The 12,783-nt window shown below is 39.9% G+C and overlaps 1 protein-coding gene across 1 annotated transcript; it reads left to right on the top strand.

The window, feature by feature from the left end:
• Positions 1 to 289: 289 nt before the first annotated feature.
• On the top strand, positions 290 to 697 carry LOC121052390 (V-type proton ATPase 16 kDa proteolipid subunit-like). Its single transcript, XM_040517267.1, has one exon. It carries the CDS (start codon positions 354 to 356, stop codon positions 687 to 689), a length of 336 nt encoding a protein of 111 aa, XP_040373201.1. The 5' UTR covers positions 290 to 353; the 3' UTR covers positions 690 to 697.
• The last annotated feature ends 12,086 nt before the right edge of the window (positions 698 to 12,783 follow it).

Genomic DNA, 12,783 nt, shown 5'->3' with positions numbered 1-12,783 from the left:
ATTTGACCTAAAAACTCCCTAAACTCTCCAATTTCACCCAATTAGTCCTTACCGTCAATTCTCCGTCAAAAACTCGGTTACTTTGCTGACGTGGCATGCTTTTCACATTAAAATGACTGTTATACCCTCACTTTCTCTGTTTCTTTTCTTTTTTATTTATTTATTTTTATTTTTATTTTTTCCTCTCTCTCTCTCTTCTTTTTACCTCTTCTTCTTCCCCTCTCTCGTCTCCATCCTCATCATCACCGCCGCAGCTCTCGTCTTCTCTTGTAAGTCCCTCCCCGATCTCAGATCCCTTGATTTTACTCGTTTCTTCCTAGAACTTTGATTTAATTTCTGATCTTGCCACAGGCATGGGCGCGGCGTACTGGACCACCAAGAGTGGCGTGGGTGTGGCCTCGATGGGAGTGATGCGGCAGGAGCTGGTCATGAAATCGATTGTTCCGGTGGTCATGGCTGGAGTGCTTGGGATCTACAGCCTCATCATAGCTGTGATTATCAGCATCGGGATCAATCCAAAGGCTAAATCTTATTACCTGTTGGATGGATATGCTCACTTGTCCTCTGTCCTTACTTGTGGCCTCGCTGGACTTTCCACCGTCGTCATCCCCCCTTCCCTCCTCCGATTCTCAACCTTCACCGTCGCCGGCGCTCTTGGGAGTTCGAAACAATCTTGCGGAATTGGGTAGGAGCTTCAAGACAGGCCTCTCGTTTCTCTCCATCAATCTCCAAATTGGCTGCGAACTTGATGCCAGTTCGGAACGGAGCTTTCGGAAGAAGACGGCGGCGGTTCCGTGCCAAGAATTACCAATGAAATTCTCGGCTTCGTCGCTCAGATTTTGAAGCTTTCGAACAATTGGACCCTCTTTCCTATACCACTGGACCACCATGATAAAATTTCTTATCAACATTTTGTATTTGTGTAGTCGAAGACTGTATAGTTCATCTTTCAAGTTGATTGCAGTTTGGGTTTACTTATTTAGTTTGATTTTGTTTTTGAAGTTGTGGATTGTGAGTTTAGAAGTTAGAGTTGATTTCATTTGAATCATGTTGTGGTCGCGTGCAATATGAACAATTTGAGATGATGAATTTGCAGAAGTCGGAATGGAAGCTGAGCAGAGGGAACCTATAGCAGAAGAACTGGAAGGAGGTGGCCGACATCGTGGGTAGCAGAGAGAACTATGGCAAAACCCCCTAAAACTGATTCAGTGCAAGATACTTTAAATTTCAATTCTTTGTGGTTTTCAAGTATATATGTTGGTGGTTGAAGTTTGAATCAGGGATTTAATTGAATATGAATAAGTTCTTGTGAGATTGATGCTACGTCAGTATGACTCTATTTGTTTTCTCTGATCTGCTAGTTTGCTTGTTTTGTTCAAATTTCGTCTTGGGAAAGAGACTGGGTTCATGTTGGTTGTGGATATTTGTTAAATGGTAATTGGGATGTGTGGGATTTGAATTGATGGTAGTATAAGCTTTGCTTTTTCCTCCCGTTGGTTTCGCCTTCTGGGTAAATGAGTTTTGCATGAACAACCAAGAGCAGGGACATGGAGGAAGAAAAGGCCGAAGAGGAGGGACACGGAGGAACAAGAACAGGTAAAAAGAAAAGAGAAGGAGAGTTTTTTTTTTTTTTGTCAGTGAGGGTATAACAGTCATTTTAATGTGAAAAACATGCCACGTCAGTAAAGTAACTGAGTTTTTGACGGAGAATTGACGGTAAGGACTAATTGGGTGAAATTGGAGAGTTTAGAGAGTTTTTAGGTGAAATTGAAACGTCAGGGACTGAAACGTCGAAATCCTATAAGTATAGGGAGTAAACAGTATTTTGTCCATTTTGAAATTGCCCGAGTGCGCGCAACTTGATTGGAATATCTATATTCTCGATACTAGAACAAAAACATTTTTTGTCTAGGAACTGGAAAGCCGATTAGCATGTGGTGTTGAATTTGACTATTACGGTTTTCTGGCTTGGTTGCAGATTAAGAAAGATTAAACTATAGAAATCATGTGACTGATCCCAGTGATTCCAACTCAATCATTATCACTACACATGTTCATGGTTGATCTTTCTATTCATGTTTCGGGGTGAACCATAGTTTAATCTTAACCTACATTTTCCCATAACATTCAAACTGCTTTCTTTTTGCATCTTGACTTTGCCGAATTCTGCCAAAATTTTCAGGCCCTAGTATATAGATACACGATCTCCTATACTGATAATCTATAGATCTAGAAGAGAAATCCTCGATTTGGCTAAGAAGATCATTTGCGGAGTGCCAAAATTAGGTTGAATTATAATGCCATAAGCAAGTGTACTATTTTTTGACCGAGCTAGGTAGCCTTAGCTGGAGGCTAGTCAGCAAAATGAGCCTTTGATTCCATTAGACCCCGGTTTAGATAATTTAATAGGCTATTCCCCGAACATTTACTTGCTATTCGAATATGTAGCTTCAATTAAAAAAGGAGAAAAGGAGAATGAAAATTGTAGCTGCAGTAGTAAAAAGAAAAAAAAGAGCTTCAATTAAAATCTGGATAAGCATGAAAAATAGAATTCAAGATGCAGCATAAGCGAAGAACCAATGAAAATATGAGATGGTGTTGCAGCATGTAATCGACGGAGAGAACTTCTTTAAACAGACAAAACTCTATTGTCTTGTCGTTGAATCTCTAAAACGAGAATAGCAAAAGAATTTTGGGACTCTATGTCTTGTTAATTCTTAAAAAGAAGAGTACCAGGCTGATGAATCGGAGAGATAAGTTTTCTGTTTTGAATAATTATCACTTTCTGTTAAGCAATCCCTAACACAGAAAAATTTGGGACAAAATATCTCTGAAGTATAATAAATAGGAATGAAATCAATGACAAAAGTTAGTGAGCAGTGATGCCAGCGACTAGTAGCCCTCCATCCTTTTTTTTTTTTTTTTTGCCGAAGAAAAGAAAGTTTGTATTAGATGTTTCAAATGATACACCACAATACAAGAGGTACAAAAGACCCAGCAAAAGAGAATTAAAGCCTCTGACAGGCTTGGCCCAAATACAATTTGAAAGCCCATAACTGAAAATGAAAAACCCTAGAACTAATGCTAGCAGGCACCAAGAGAATAACAGCTCCATCCCTAGAATACTACCACCGCCACCTCCATGTCATTGCTTGAAGAGTATCAGCCATCAAAGCACCATCCTGCTTCCTTCTACACCGGTTGGGACACTACACACAGGGCTCAAAGATGCCCAAGAAAAACCAAGTAACCTAGCAGAGTGTGATTGCGAAAATCGAGCCACTCGCTATTGAGGAAAGAAAATTCGCCAACGTAAGTTCGTTTAGCGGTGGTGGAGAACGAAGCAAATCCAGAAGCACTAGCAACCAATTCCATCCAAATAGGACATGGACAGTTTCGAAGGTAGATCTGGACTAAAGGAGTAGAAAATCGGTGACAAATGAGCATAATTAGGTTGGAGGGATGGGGAAAGTAAGGGGTGGAGATGAGGTGAAGGCGGTAAAGATGAAAGTTGTTCTCATCAATATAAAGCCTGTAAGACCAGTATGGCGTGGAGAGGTAGAGAAATGGTAGATGGGTGAAGTGGGTGGAGAAGAGAAAGGAACAAGAAGGTGATTGAAGGGGTGGAGGGGATGGACGGGATTGAAGGGGTGGGGTTGGAGATGGAGGTAGAGATGGGGGTCGGTAGACTCTCAAAATAGTGGCTGGGTTAGAGAAAATTTCTAGAGAGAAGGTAGACCGTCTCTCTCTAGAAACTTTCTGACTTTCTAGAAATGCATTAGTACAACCCTCCATCTCTATAGATCGATAAAAGTGTCAAACTATGTTGATGCCAGTAGCTTTCACAACCTAGGTAGCAATTGGTCGAAGGCATCGGTTGTACTTTTTCATCACTTCAAGAGTCGATCGCAACCTCTCCCACCACATGTCAGGTATCTCCTATTCACATTTTCTCGTCTTTTTCTCCTCCTAGCTAGCCATGATTTCTTCGTCCTCCTACTTTATTAGCCGGTTCTCCTTTTTTCTTTTTCTTTTTTTTGTCAAGAAAGTAAATTGTATTAGATGATCCAAATGTTCCACAACAATATAAGAGGTACAAAAGACCCCCAAAAAAAAGAGGCACATAGACCGAGCAATAAGAGGCACATACCCAACAACAATAGCATGAAGGCTCAGCATAAACAAAATAAACTCATAATATATGGCTTGGCCAAATTATAAGACAGAAGTCCAGAAATAAAAAATGGAAAATCCTAAAAATCCTAGTAGCCTCCATATCTTCTCCACCATTCGCAAAGAACTTTTGCCTCTAAATTCAAGTCATCACTTGACGTGAATCTGCCGTCAAAGCACCAAATCGTACCACATTCTCCACCGCTCGAGACACAAGCGGAACACAAGAAAGCCAAAAAAACCAAGTAACAAAAGAGGGAGTGATTAGCAAGGTAATCTAGACACCTTTTGTAAAGTTAACAAAAAATCGCCAACGAGCGAAAGTTTGTTTAAAGGTGGTAGAGTACGGAGCAGATCTGGAAGCTAAGGCCATCTCCAACCCACAAGGCTAAAAATAGCTCTGGGGTTAAATTTTTGCCCTGATTTCTTTACTATTTATCGATGTAACATCAACTGTCTCCAACCCGTGAAGGCTAAATTATAGCCTTAAAATATATTTTAAAAATTTGAATATGTTATATATATATATATATATATATATATGTTCTTATTTTTATCAGATTCTTAATTATAGTAATTGAAATCATATTTATGATTAAAAATATTTTTCCGGTTGTACTTTTCAAATTTCATGTGTTGCTTCACAAGCAATGTTGTAGATTTCTTATACGATTTTATATAGGATTAAATTCAGTTTACTCCCCTGAGGTTTGGGGGTAACTTCATGTTAGTCCCTATTATCTCAATTTAATCAGTTTACCCCCTGAGTTTTTCAATTTTCCTCAACTGTCTCCAACATCTCATCCTCTGTCCAATTTGGACGTTAATTGCTGACGTGGACGTTGACTTCCCCCTTTGGACCCACCTGAGGGGCTAAATTACACCTTCAACCCTTATCTTCTTCCTTCATACTAGAAGGAGTAAAACACATACCTGAAAGGCTGAAACTCTCCCCTCGTTTTGAAACCGATCATAGAATTAAACCCATTTCAAAGCACAAAACCAAATCACCCACTACACTTTCTTCAAAACCATCACATAATTAAACCCACTTCACAAAACCAACAAAACCTTGATCCTGGTGGCTATAGGACCCTAAATCAGACACATCAAATGAGCGGGTATAGGACTTCGCCTGCTTCAGATCTAAACCCATTCTTCGATTGCAAAACAATGAACTAAGAAGAAGAAGACCAAAAAACAACGTCATCTTCTCTACGCATCGTCCTACTCTTCGATTCCTACTAAACCAGTCTCAAACCAAACACCTCCACTACCAAAATTTGAAAACTTGGATTTGCAAAACTCCGGCGAGTAGATTCAATCAGGTTCGTAGTCGCGAACTGGTCACTATCAAAGGGCCTAAGTAGATTAAACCGACAACCACATATGGATTAGCTGGAGCTTTGGGCAATCTTCAGGCCAGGCATCGTTGACCCTGTGTTCGCATTGGGTGGTGGTTCTGGGTCGATGCTGTCGTTTGTAGCTTTGTCACGGTCACATTCCTTCACTGCCTCCCAGGTCTGACCTGATCCACAGTCAATCAACTCGCCTTTTCGCCATCAGATCGGACGCGTAGTGTCTTTAGGGATCGAAGGCGGCGGTGAGGGTTTGGAGAAGATTATGGATAATTGGATATTCGAATCGAGGCATTGATCTTGTTGACTATGGTTACGGGAGAGTCATCGATGTTTGGTAGTGGTCGGAACATGAGTGATCGGCGAACTAATCTAAATATTTATTGCATTTGAGTTCTCTGAGATTTGTGAGAGGAAGAGAGGTGCAGTACTGCTGCTGCTACTGCTGTTTGAGTTTCATTTGGTCTGCAAAACAGAGAGTGAGAATGATTTGAAAGAGTGGTGGTAGGTATGGTAAATCAGAGCTTTGCCACCTGGTGGAGGTGGTGGCGAGGGTTTTTGTGGAGCAGCGACAGTGGATAGAGATAGAGAGAAAGCGAGGAAGAGGAAGAGAATGGCGAAGGCTTTGAGGAGAGGCAGATCAGATGAAGAAGAATATGAGTTTCTTTGTCGGCACTTAAAAAAAAAAAAAGTGTTAAAGGAAAAACATATTGTGTGCCTTCTTCAAAGTGATTGACGGAGAGGGAATCAAGCAATTACCGATTAACATCAATCAGCATGAATTACGAACCAATCAGTAGTTAATGTCATCATTGTAATTGTTCTTTCCCTTGTAATTCTCTCCCTATATAAAGGGGTTATGAAATGAAATGAGTAGACCAATTCCAATCCATTTTTTACTTTTACACGTTTACTTTTTTTTCAAGCCCAAAAACATCGCTACGCACGCCTGCATCAACACGCGCGTGCGCTAGGATTGTTTTATTTTTCGAAACCAAGTATGTTCTCTTTAATTTATTTAATTTCATACTATGGTAAATTCTCATTATTTATTTTCTTGAGCATGTTATATATTTTATTGCTTATGCTTTTATTATAAATTTTTCGAGCATGTTTAGTTAGATTATATTAATCATTTTAAGCATGCTTTGTCATTTATGTTTTATATGATTCTATTTAAGCATGATTTGTGTATTTTTTAGTAAAATTTCAAGCATGTTCTGTGAATTTCATTCACGCTTTATAATTATGCGTACACATGCATTTTCATTATGTTATTGCTTATATTTTTTAGCATGCCATATATATTTTGTGATTTATGCAATTTTAGCATGTTTTATTTTATTTACGCTTATATAATTTTCCTATGCATGCCATGTCATTTATTTTTATATATGCTATGATTAATTCTTTATTAGATGCTATGATTATTCCTTATTTAGAATGCTATACAAAAATTGCGTTTTGCCATGATAATGAAAATTCATGAGCATTATAAATACATACTTACCGTGATAAAGCATTTTCACATAGCATCGAAAAAAATGTGACCATTACGGATCTTGGTCTTGAAATCTAATTCATATATTTGGAAAATAATTTACGTGGATGTCTTTATGACTGCGTAATTTATATCTTCTCTCTTGTTTTATGTAGATGGCTGATCCAACTCGACCTGAGTTTGACATCTTGGACTCAGAAGGACTTGAGTACCATCGTTGGGTTTCCAATATGGAAACTGCCTTTGTGGCAAAAGACTACACTGCCACCATTATTGATCCCAAAGATGATGAACTATCTAATAAGGTGAAAGCAGATGCCTTAATTTTTCTGAGGCGACATATTGATCCTAGCCTACGCTGGGAGTACCTTCAGTTGAAGACACCCAAAGCACTGTGGGATGCCCTTAAAGGACGTTTTGGGAACATTCACGATACTTTGGTCCCAGGACTGGCTGTTCAGTGGAATGGAATCCGCTTGCTTGACTATAGAAAGGTCAATGACTTCAACAAGGACATGTTGCGCTTAAAGGCACGTCTCAATTTCTGTGGAAGGGAAATCACAGAAGATGATATGATCTACAAGACTCTTACCACCTTTCCTAATTCAGCTTTTATACTAGCGAACCAGTATCAGTTGGATTATGACAACAAAAGAATCACAACCTTCAATAAGTTGATAAGCCTACTGCAAGTGGCTGAGAGACAAAATAAGATTCTCTTGAATAACAATGCCAGGCCCACTGGGACAAAGAAAATTCCCGAGGCTAATTATGGAAAAATGAAAGGTAGAAATAACTCCAATGCAAGGGGGTTTAGACGTGCTGATCCCTACCCACGTGGCAACAATGCACCACGTGGAAAGGGACATGGGGATTATGGAAACAAGATGCCAAAGGAAAGAGTTGACAATGAACCATGCTATAGGTGTGGATTCATTGGGCATTGGTACAAGAACTGCCAAGTAAACAACAGAGTAGCAGCCAATTACAAGAGGTATAGAGAGTCTAAAGAACAAGTGGCTCACTATATGGAAGAAGGAGGTCATGACCTAGACGTCAACCTTACAGTTGCAGACTCCAATGGAAAAGAGGAACTTGCTAAGTCAATGGATGCTCTCAATCTTGACTGATATGCTTTATTCATTTTATTTTCCAAAGACAGTTGTGAAAGCATAATGCCTCATTTTTAATTAGACTATTGTTTGGTCTTAAAGTTTATTTTCAATCATGGATTGATGAATAAGATTTCTGAACAAGACCTTGATTTGATTATCGTTGGCTTATTAATAAATTTTGAATTTTATTCTGAAGCACTGAATTTATTCAAATTTATTTACCATACACATATTTACATGGTTCGACATAGCACTATAAAGATGTAAAGCAATACATCTAGAGAAAAATTATTAGAATGAAAAGAATATCATTCTACGCAAATAGAAATACTCTAAAGTATATGAGTTATATTTTCTAAATACCTCCCATTTATTTGTAGGAATGAATGGAGGAGAACTTGAGTGCTTAGATGATAGTGGGACTACCCACACAATATTAAGAAATAGGCAATTATTCATTGAACTAATAGCCTATAATTCCTCTGTGACTACGATGATTGGATTATCAAAACTAATAAAATGGCGAGGAACTGCCAAATTTTTGCTGCCTAATGGCGCACCATTTCAAGTCACAGACGCTCTATATGCACCAAGAGCTAATCGAACCTTGTTAATGTTTCAAAGCAATTTGTGCCAACGGTTATCATGTAAAAACACACCGTGAGAATAGAACTGAATACCTTGATATTACATCTAATGACTGTGGAAGGAAACACATCTTAGAGAAACTTATGAGTCAATTTAGTGGACTGTACCTCACTACGATTCAGATCATTGAATACTATACTGTCACCAACAATGAAATGTGGGACACTGACTCATACAGGCTTTTGCATGACCGCCTATGGCACCGAGGTCGTGACATGAGGATCCGTATTTTTTTTTTTTTCTCAAGAACTCACACGGACATCCCTTCTTTCGAGTGAAAAATGGGAGAAAAATCCGCCACACTGCAAGGTGTCGATTCTTGGATTGCTCAAATGCAGTCATTGCTTTATGAAGTACCAGAAGCACTACCTCCCTCCCATTATGCCTCATTGACTATTTCAAAGGCACATCACTCGTTTTACAAAGCCTGCTCTTTAGCAAAAACAGGATCGAGACCTTCCTATGCTAAAGATACAAAACAAAACATTCTATTCTTACAAAGGATACAAAGAGATGTCTGTGGACCTATCCATCCAGAATGCGAACCATTCAAGTATTTTATGGTTTTGGTGGATGCTTCGACAATCTGGTCACATGTCGTTTTATTGTCCACAAGAAATGCTGCAATACTCCTAGCACAGATTATACGTTTAAGGGCTCACCACCCTGATCACCCTATCAAGTCTATAAGGCTTGATAATGCTGGAGAGTTTACATCAAAAGGATTTGATGATTATTGCATATCTATTTGGATCGATGTAGAGCATCCTATACCCCATGTGCATACACAAAATGGTCTCGCAGAAGCCACCATCATAAGGCTACAGATGGTGGCTAGGGCATTGGTTATGCGCACCAACCTGCCTATATCTGCATGGGGTTATGCAATATTGCACGTAGTTTTACTCATTCGTTTAAGACCCACAGCTAGCCAACCATTTCCTGCGTACCAGTTGGTAACTGGATATGAGCCTGACACTTCATACTTACGCATATTTGGTTGAGCAGTATATATGCCTATTGCGCCTCCACAGCGCACCAAAATGGGTCCTCAGAGACGATTAAGTATTTATGTTGGATACGAATCCCCAACAATTATCCACTATTTGGAACCCTTGACAGGCGATCTCTCTACCGCTAGATTTGCGGATTGTCACTTTGATGAGACAGTCTTCCCGTCGTTAGGGGGAGATAGGAAAAAGGATTTTCCAAGGGAACGACAGGAATTGTCGTGGTTTGTCCCCACTCTGTCTCATCTTGATCCTCGCCCTTCATAAAGTGAAAGTGAAGTGAAAAGAATAATCGATCTTCAGAACGTCGCAGATTCGATGCCTGATACGTTTACTGATATCGTAAAAGTGACGAGATCACATATACCAGCTGCAAATGTGCCTGCAAGGTTAGAAGTCCCCAACAAGGGGCACGGTGCCGCAGATAGAGGCACTGCAACCGCACTTAGTGGAGGTGTGGTTGAGGCCGTGGCTCCCCAAGGAAGAGGGGGAGGTCACTTGGTTCGATTGACACTCACCCAAGGAAGAAGAGGGTGAGCAAGGTACAAACCAATCATCAATGTATAGAATCCCTCTCATGAGATTGTCTCTGATTATAGTTATGTCCATGAATCAATACTGGAGGACGCTCCGATGTTTGAAATGATTCCAGAGAACAAAGAAATCTCAAAGGATTACGAGAGTGCGTATGAGTAGATAGACATATCTTCCATACACATTGATGATATATACTGTTGCTCAAAGAATCATAGAGCACGATGATATCGAACCACGCTCTGTTGAAAAATGTCAACAAAGAGCAGATATGATTGGCCTAAATGGAAAGAATCAATCCAGGTAGAATTAGATTCTCTGACAAAGAGACAGGTATTTGGTCCGGTAGTGCTAACCCCACCAAGTGTAAAGCCTGTAGGACATAAATGGACCTTTGTCAGAAAGTGTAATGAGAAGAATGAAGTCCTGAGGTACGAGGCTCGCCTTGTGGAGCAAGGTTTCTCACAACGCCCTGGAATTGACTACGAGGAGACATACTCTCCCGTAATGGACGTTATAACGTTCCGCTACTTAGTTAGCTTAGTAATTTCCGAAGGACTGGAAATGCAGCTCATGGATGTGGTTGCTGCATATCTCTATGGGGATCTAGATTCAGAGATATATATGAAAAGTGCCTAATGGCCTTACATTACCCAAGTCAAGTGACTCTAAACCACAGAGTGCGTATGCAATTAAGTTGAAACGCTCACTTTACGGATTGAAACAATCCAGACGGATGTGGTATTCCCGTCTAAGTGACTACTTGATTGGGAAGGGATATAAGAACGATGAATTATGCCCCTGCGTATTCATAAAGAAAACAAGTTCCGGATTTGCAAATTGTAGTAGTACATGTCATAACTGGTACTCTTGATGAAATAAGAGAAACCGCGAGCTACTTGAAATCCGAATTTGAGATGAAGGATCTTGGGAAAACTCGATTCTATCTAGGTCTTGAACTAGAACACCGAGTTTGTGGAATATTAATCCACCAGTCTGCATATGTCCAAAAGTCAGGCGATATAACATGGACAAAACACATCCTGCTAGCACTCCCATGATCGGTCGAAGTTTGGATGCAAGGAAAGATCTATTTCATCCAAAGGAAGATGACGAACAAGTGTTGGGAACTGAAATTCCCTATCTAAGTGCAATAGGCGCATTATTGTACTTAGTCCAATTTACTCGACCAGACATTGCATTCTCAGTGAACTTGTTAACTAGATTTAGCTCAGCGCCAACGCAGCGTCACTGGAATGGTATCAAGAACATCTTCGATACCTAAAAGGAACCATTGACTTGAGACTGTTCTTTCCCTATAGAGAGACAAGAGGGACCGCAGATGGAACTGCAATCCCTAAAGGAAATATTGATGGCGAAAGCGCCACTCCCTACACCGAAACGCCAAATGACCTTTTGGTTAGTTTTGCTGATACTGGGTACCTCTCTGACCCACATAAAGGTCGTTCCCAAAATGGTTATGTATTCACCATTGGGAACACGACGATATCTTGGAGATCAACCAAGCAAACCTTTGTGGCTACCTCCTTGAACCACTCAGAGATCATTATTCTACATGAGGCGGTTCTTGAGTGTGTATGGTTAAGAACTATCATTGCACATATTCGAGGGACTAGTTGTTTGAGTTCTACCACTGAAGAGCCTACTTGCATTTACGAACACAATACAGCTTGCATCGAACAGATGAGGCTAGGTTATATTAAGGGTGATAACACAAAACACATATCGCCAAAGTTGTCCTACGATCAGCAACAACAGACTCTCCTCAAGATTCAAATGAATCAAGTAAGGTCTGAGGAGAATGTGGCAGATTTGTTTACCAAATCATTGCCTAAGGACACATTTGAAAAACATGTGAAAAGCATAGGAATGCGAAGACTTTCCAAGCTCCCTAGATTAATGTAAGTATCAGGGGGAGGTGTAGACGTCAGGGGGAGTCTAACACACACATGTCATACTCAAATGTAAAAGGTGCGTTGTGCTCTTTTCCTTCGACCAAGGTGTATTTTTGTCCCACAGGGTTTTTATTGTTACTTGGCAAGGTTTTTAGTGAGGCAACAACTCATGCACCATTTCGTCTTTGACTTGGCACAAGGGGGAGTGTTAAAGGAAAAACATATTGTGTGCCTTCGTCAAAGTGATTGACGGAGAGGGAATCAAGCAATTACCGATTAACATCAATCAGCATGAATTACGAACCAATCAGTAGTTAATGTCATCATTGTAATTGTTCTTTCCATTGTAATTCTGTCCCTATATAAAGGGGTTATGAAATGAAATGAGTAGACCAATTCCAATCCATTTTTTACTTTTACAAAAAGACTATTTTAGCCCTTAAAATGGGTTTCAGTTTGACCATGGACGTCCAAATTGGACGGAGGATGAGATGTTGGAGACGGTTGAGGAAAATTGAAAAACTCAGG

The sequence above is a fragment of the Rosa chinensis genome, chromosome 3 (assembly GCF_002994745.2).
Source record: "Rosa chinensis cultivar Old Blush chromosome 3, RchiOBHm-V2, whole genome shotgun sequence".
NCBI lineage: Eukaryota > Viridiplantae > Streptophyta > Magnoliopsida > Rosales > Rosaceae > Rosa > Rosa chinensis.
This window is presented reverse-complemented; position numbering and strand designations above follow the sequence as displayed.

Coding starts and splice junctions, on each gene's coding strand:
- LOC121052390 (XM_040517267.1), top strand. CDS start 354: ATGGGCGCGGCGTACTGGACCACCAAGAGTGGCGTGGGTGTGGCCTCG.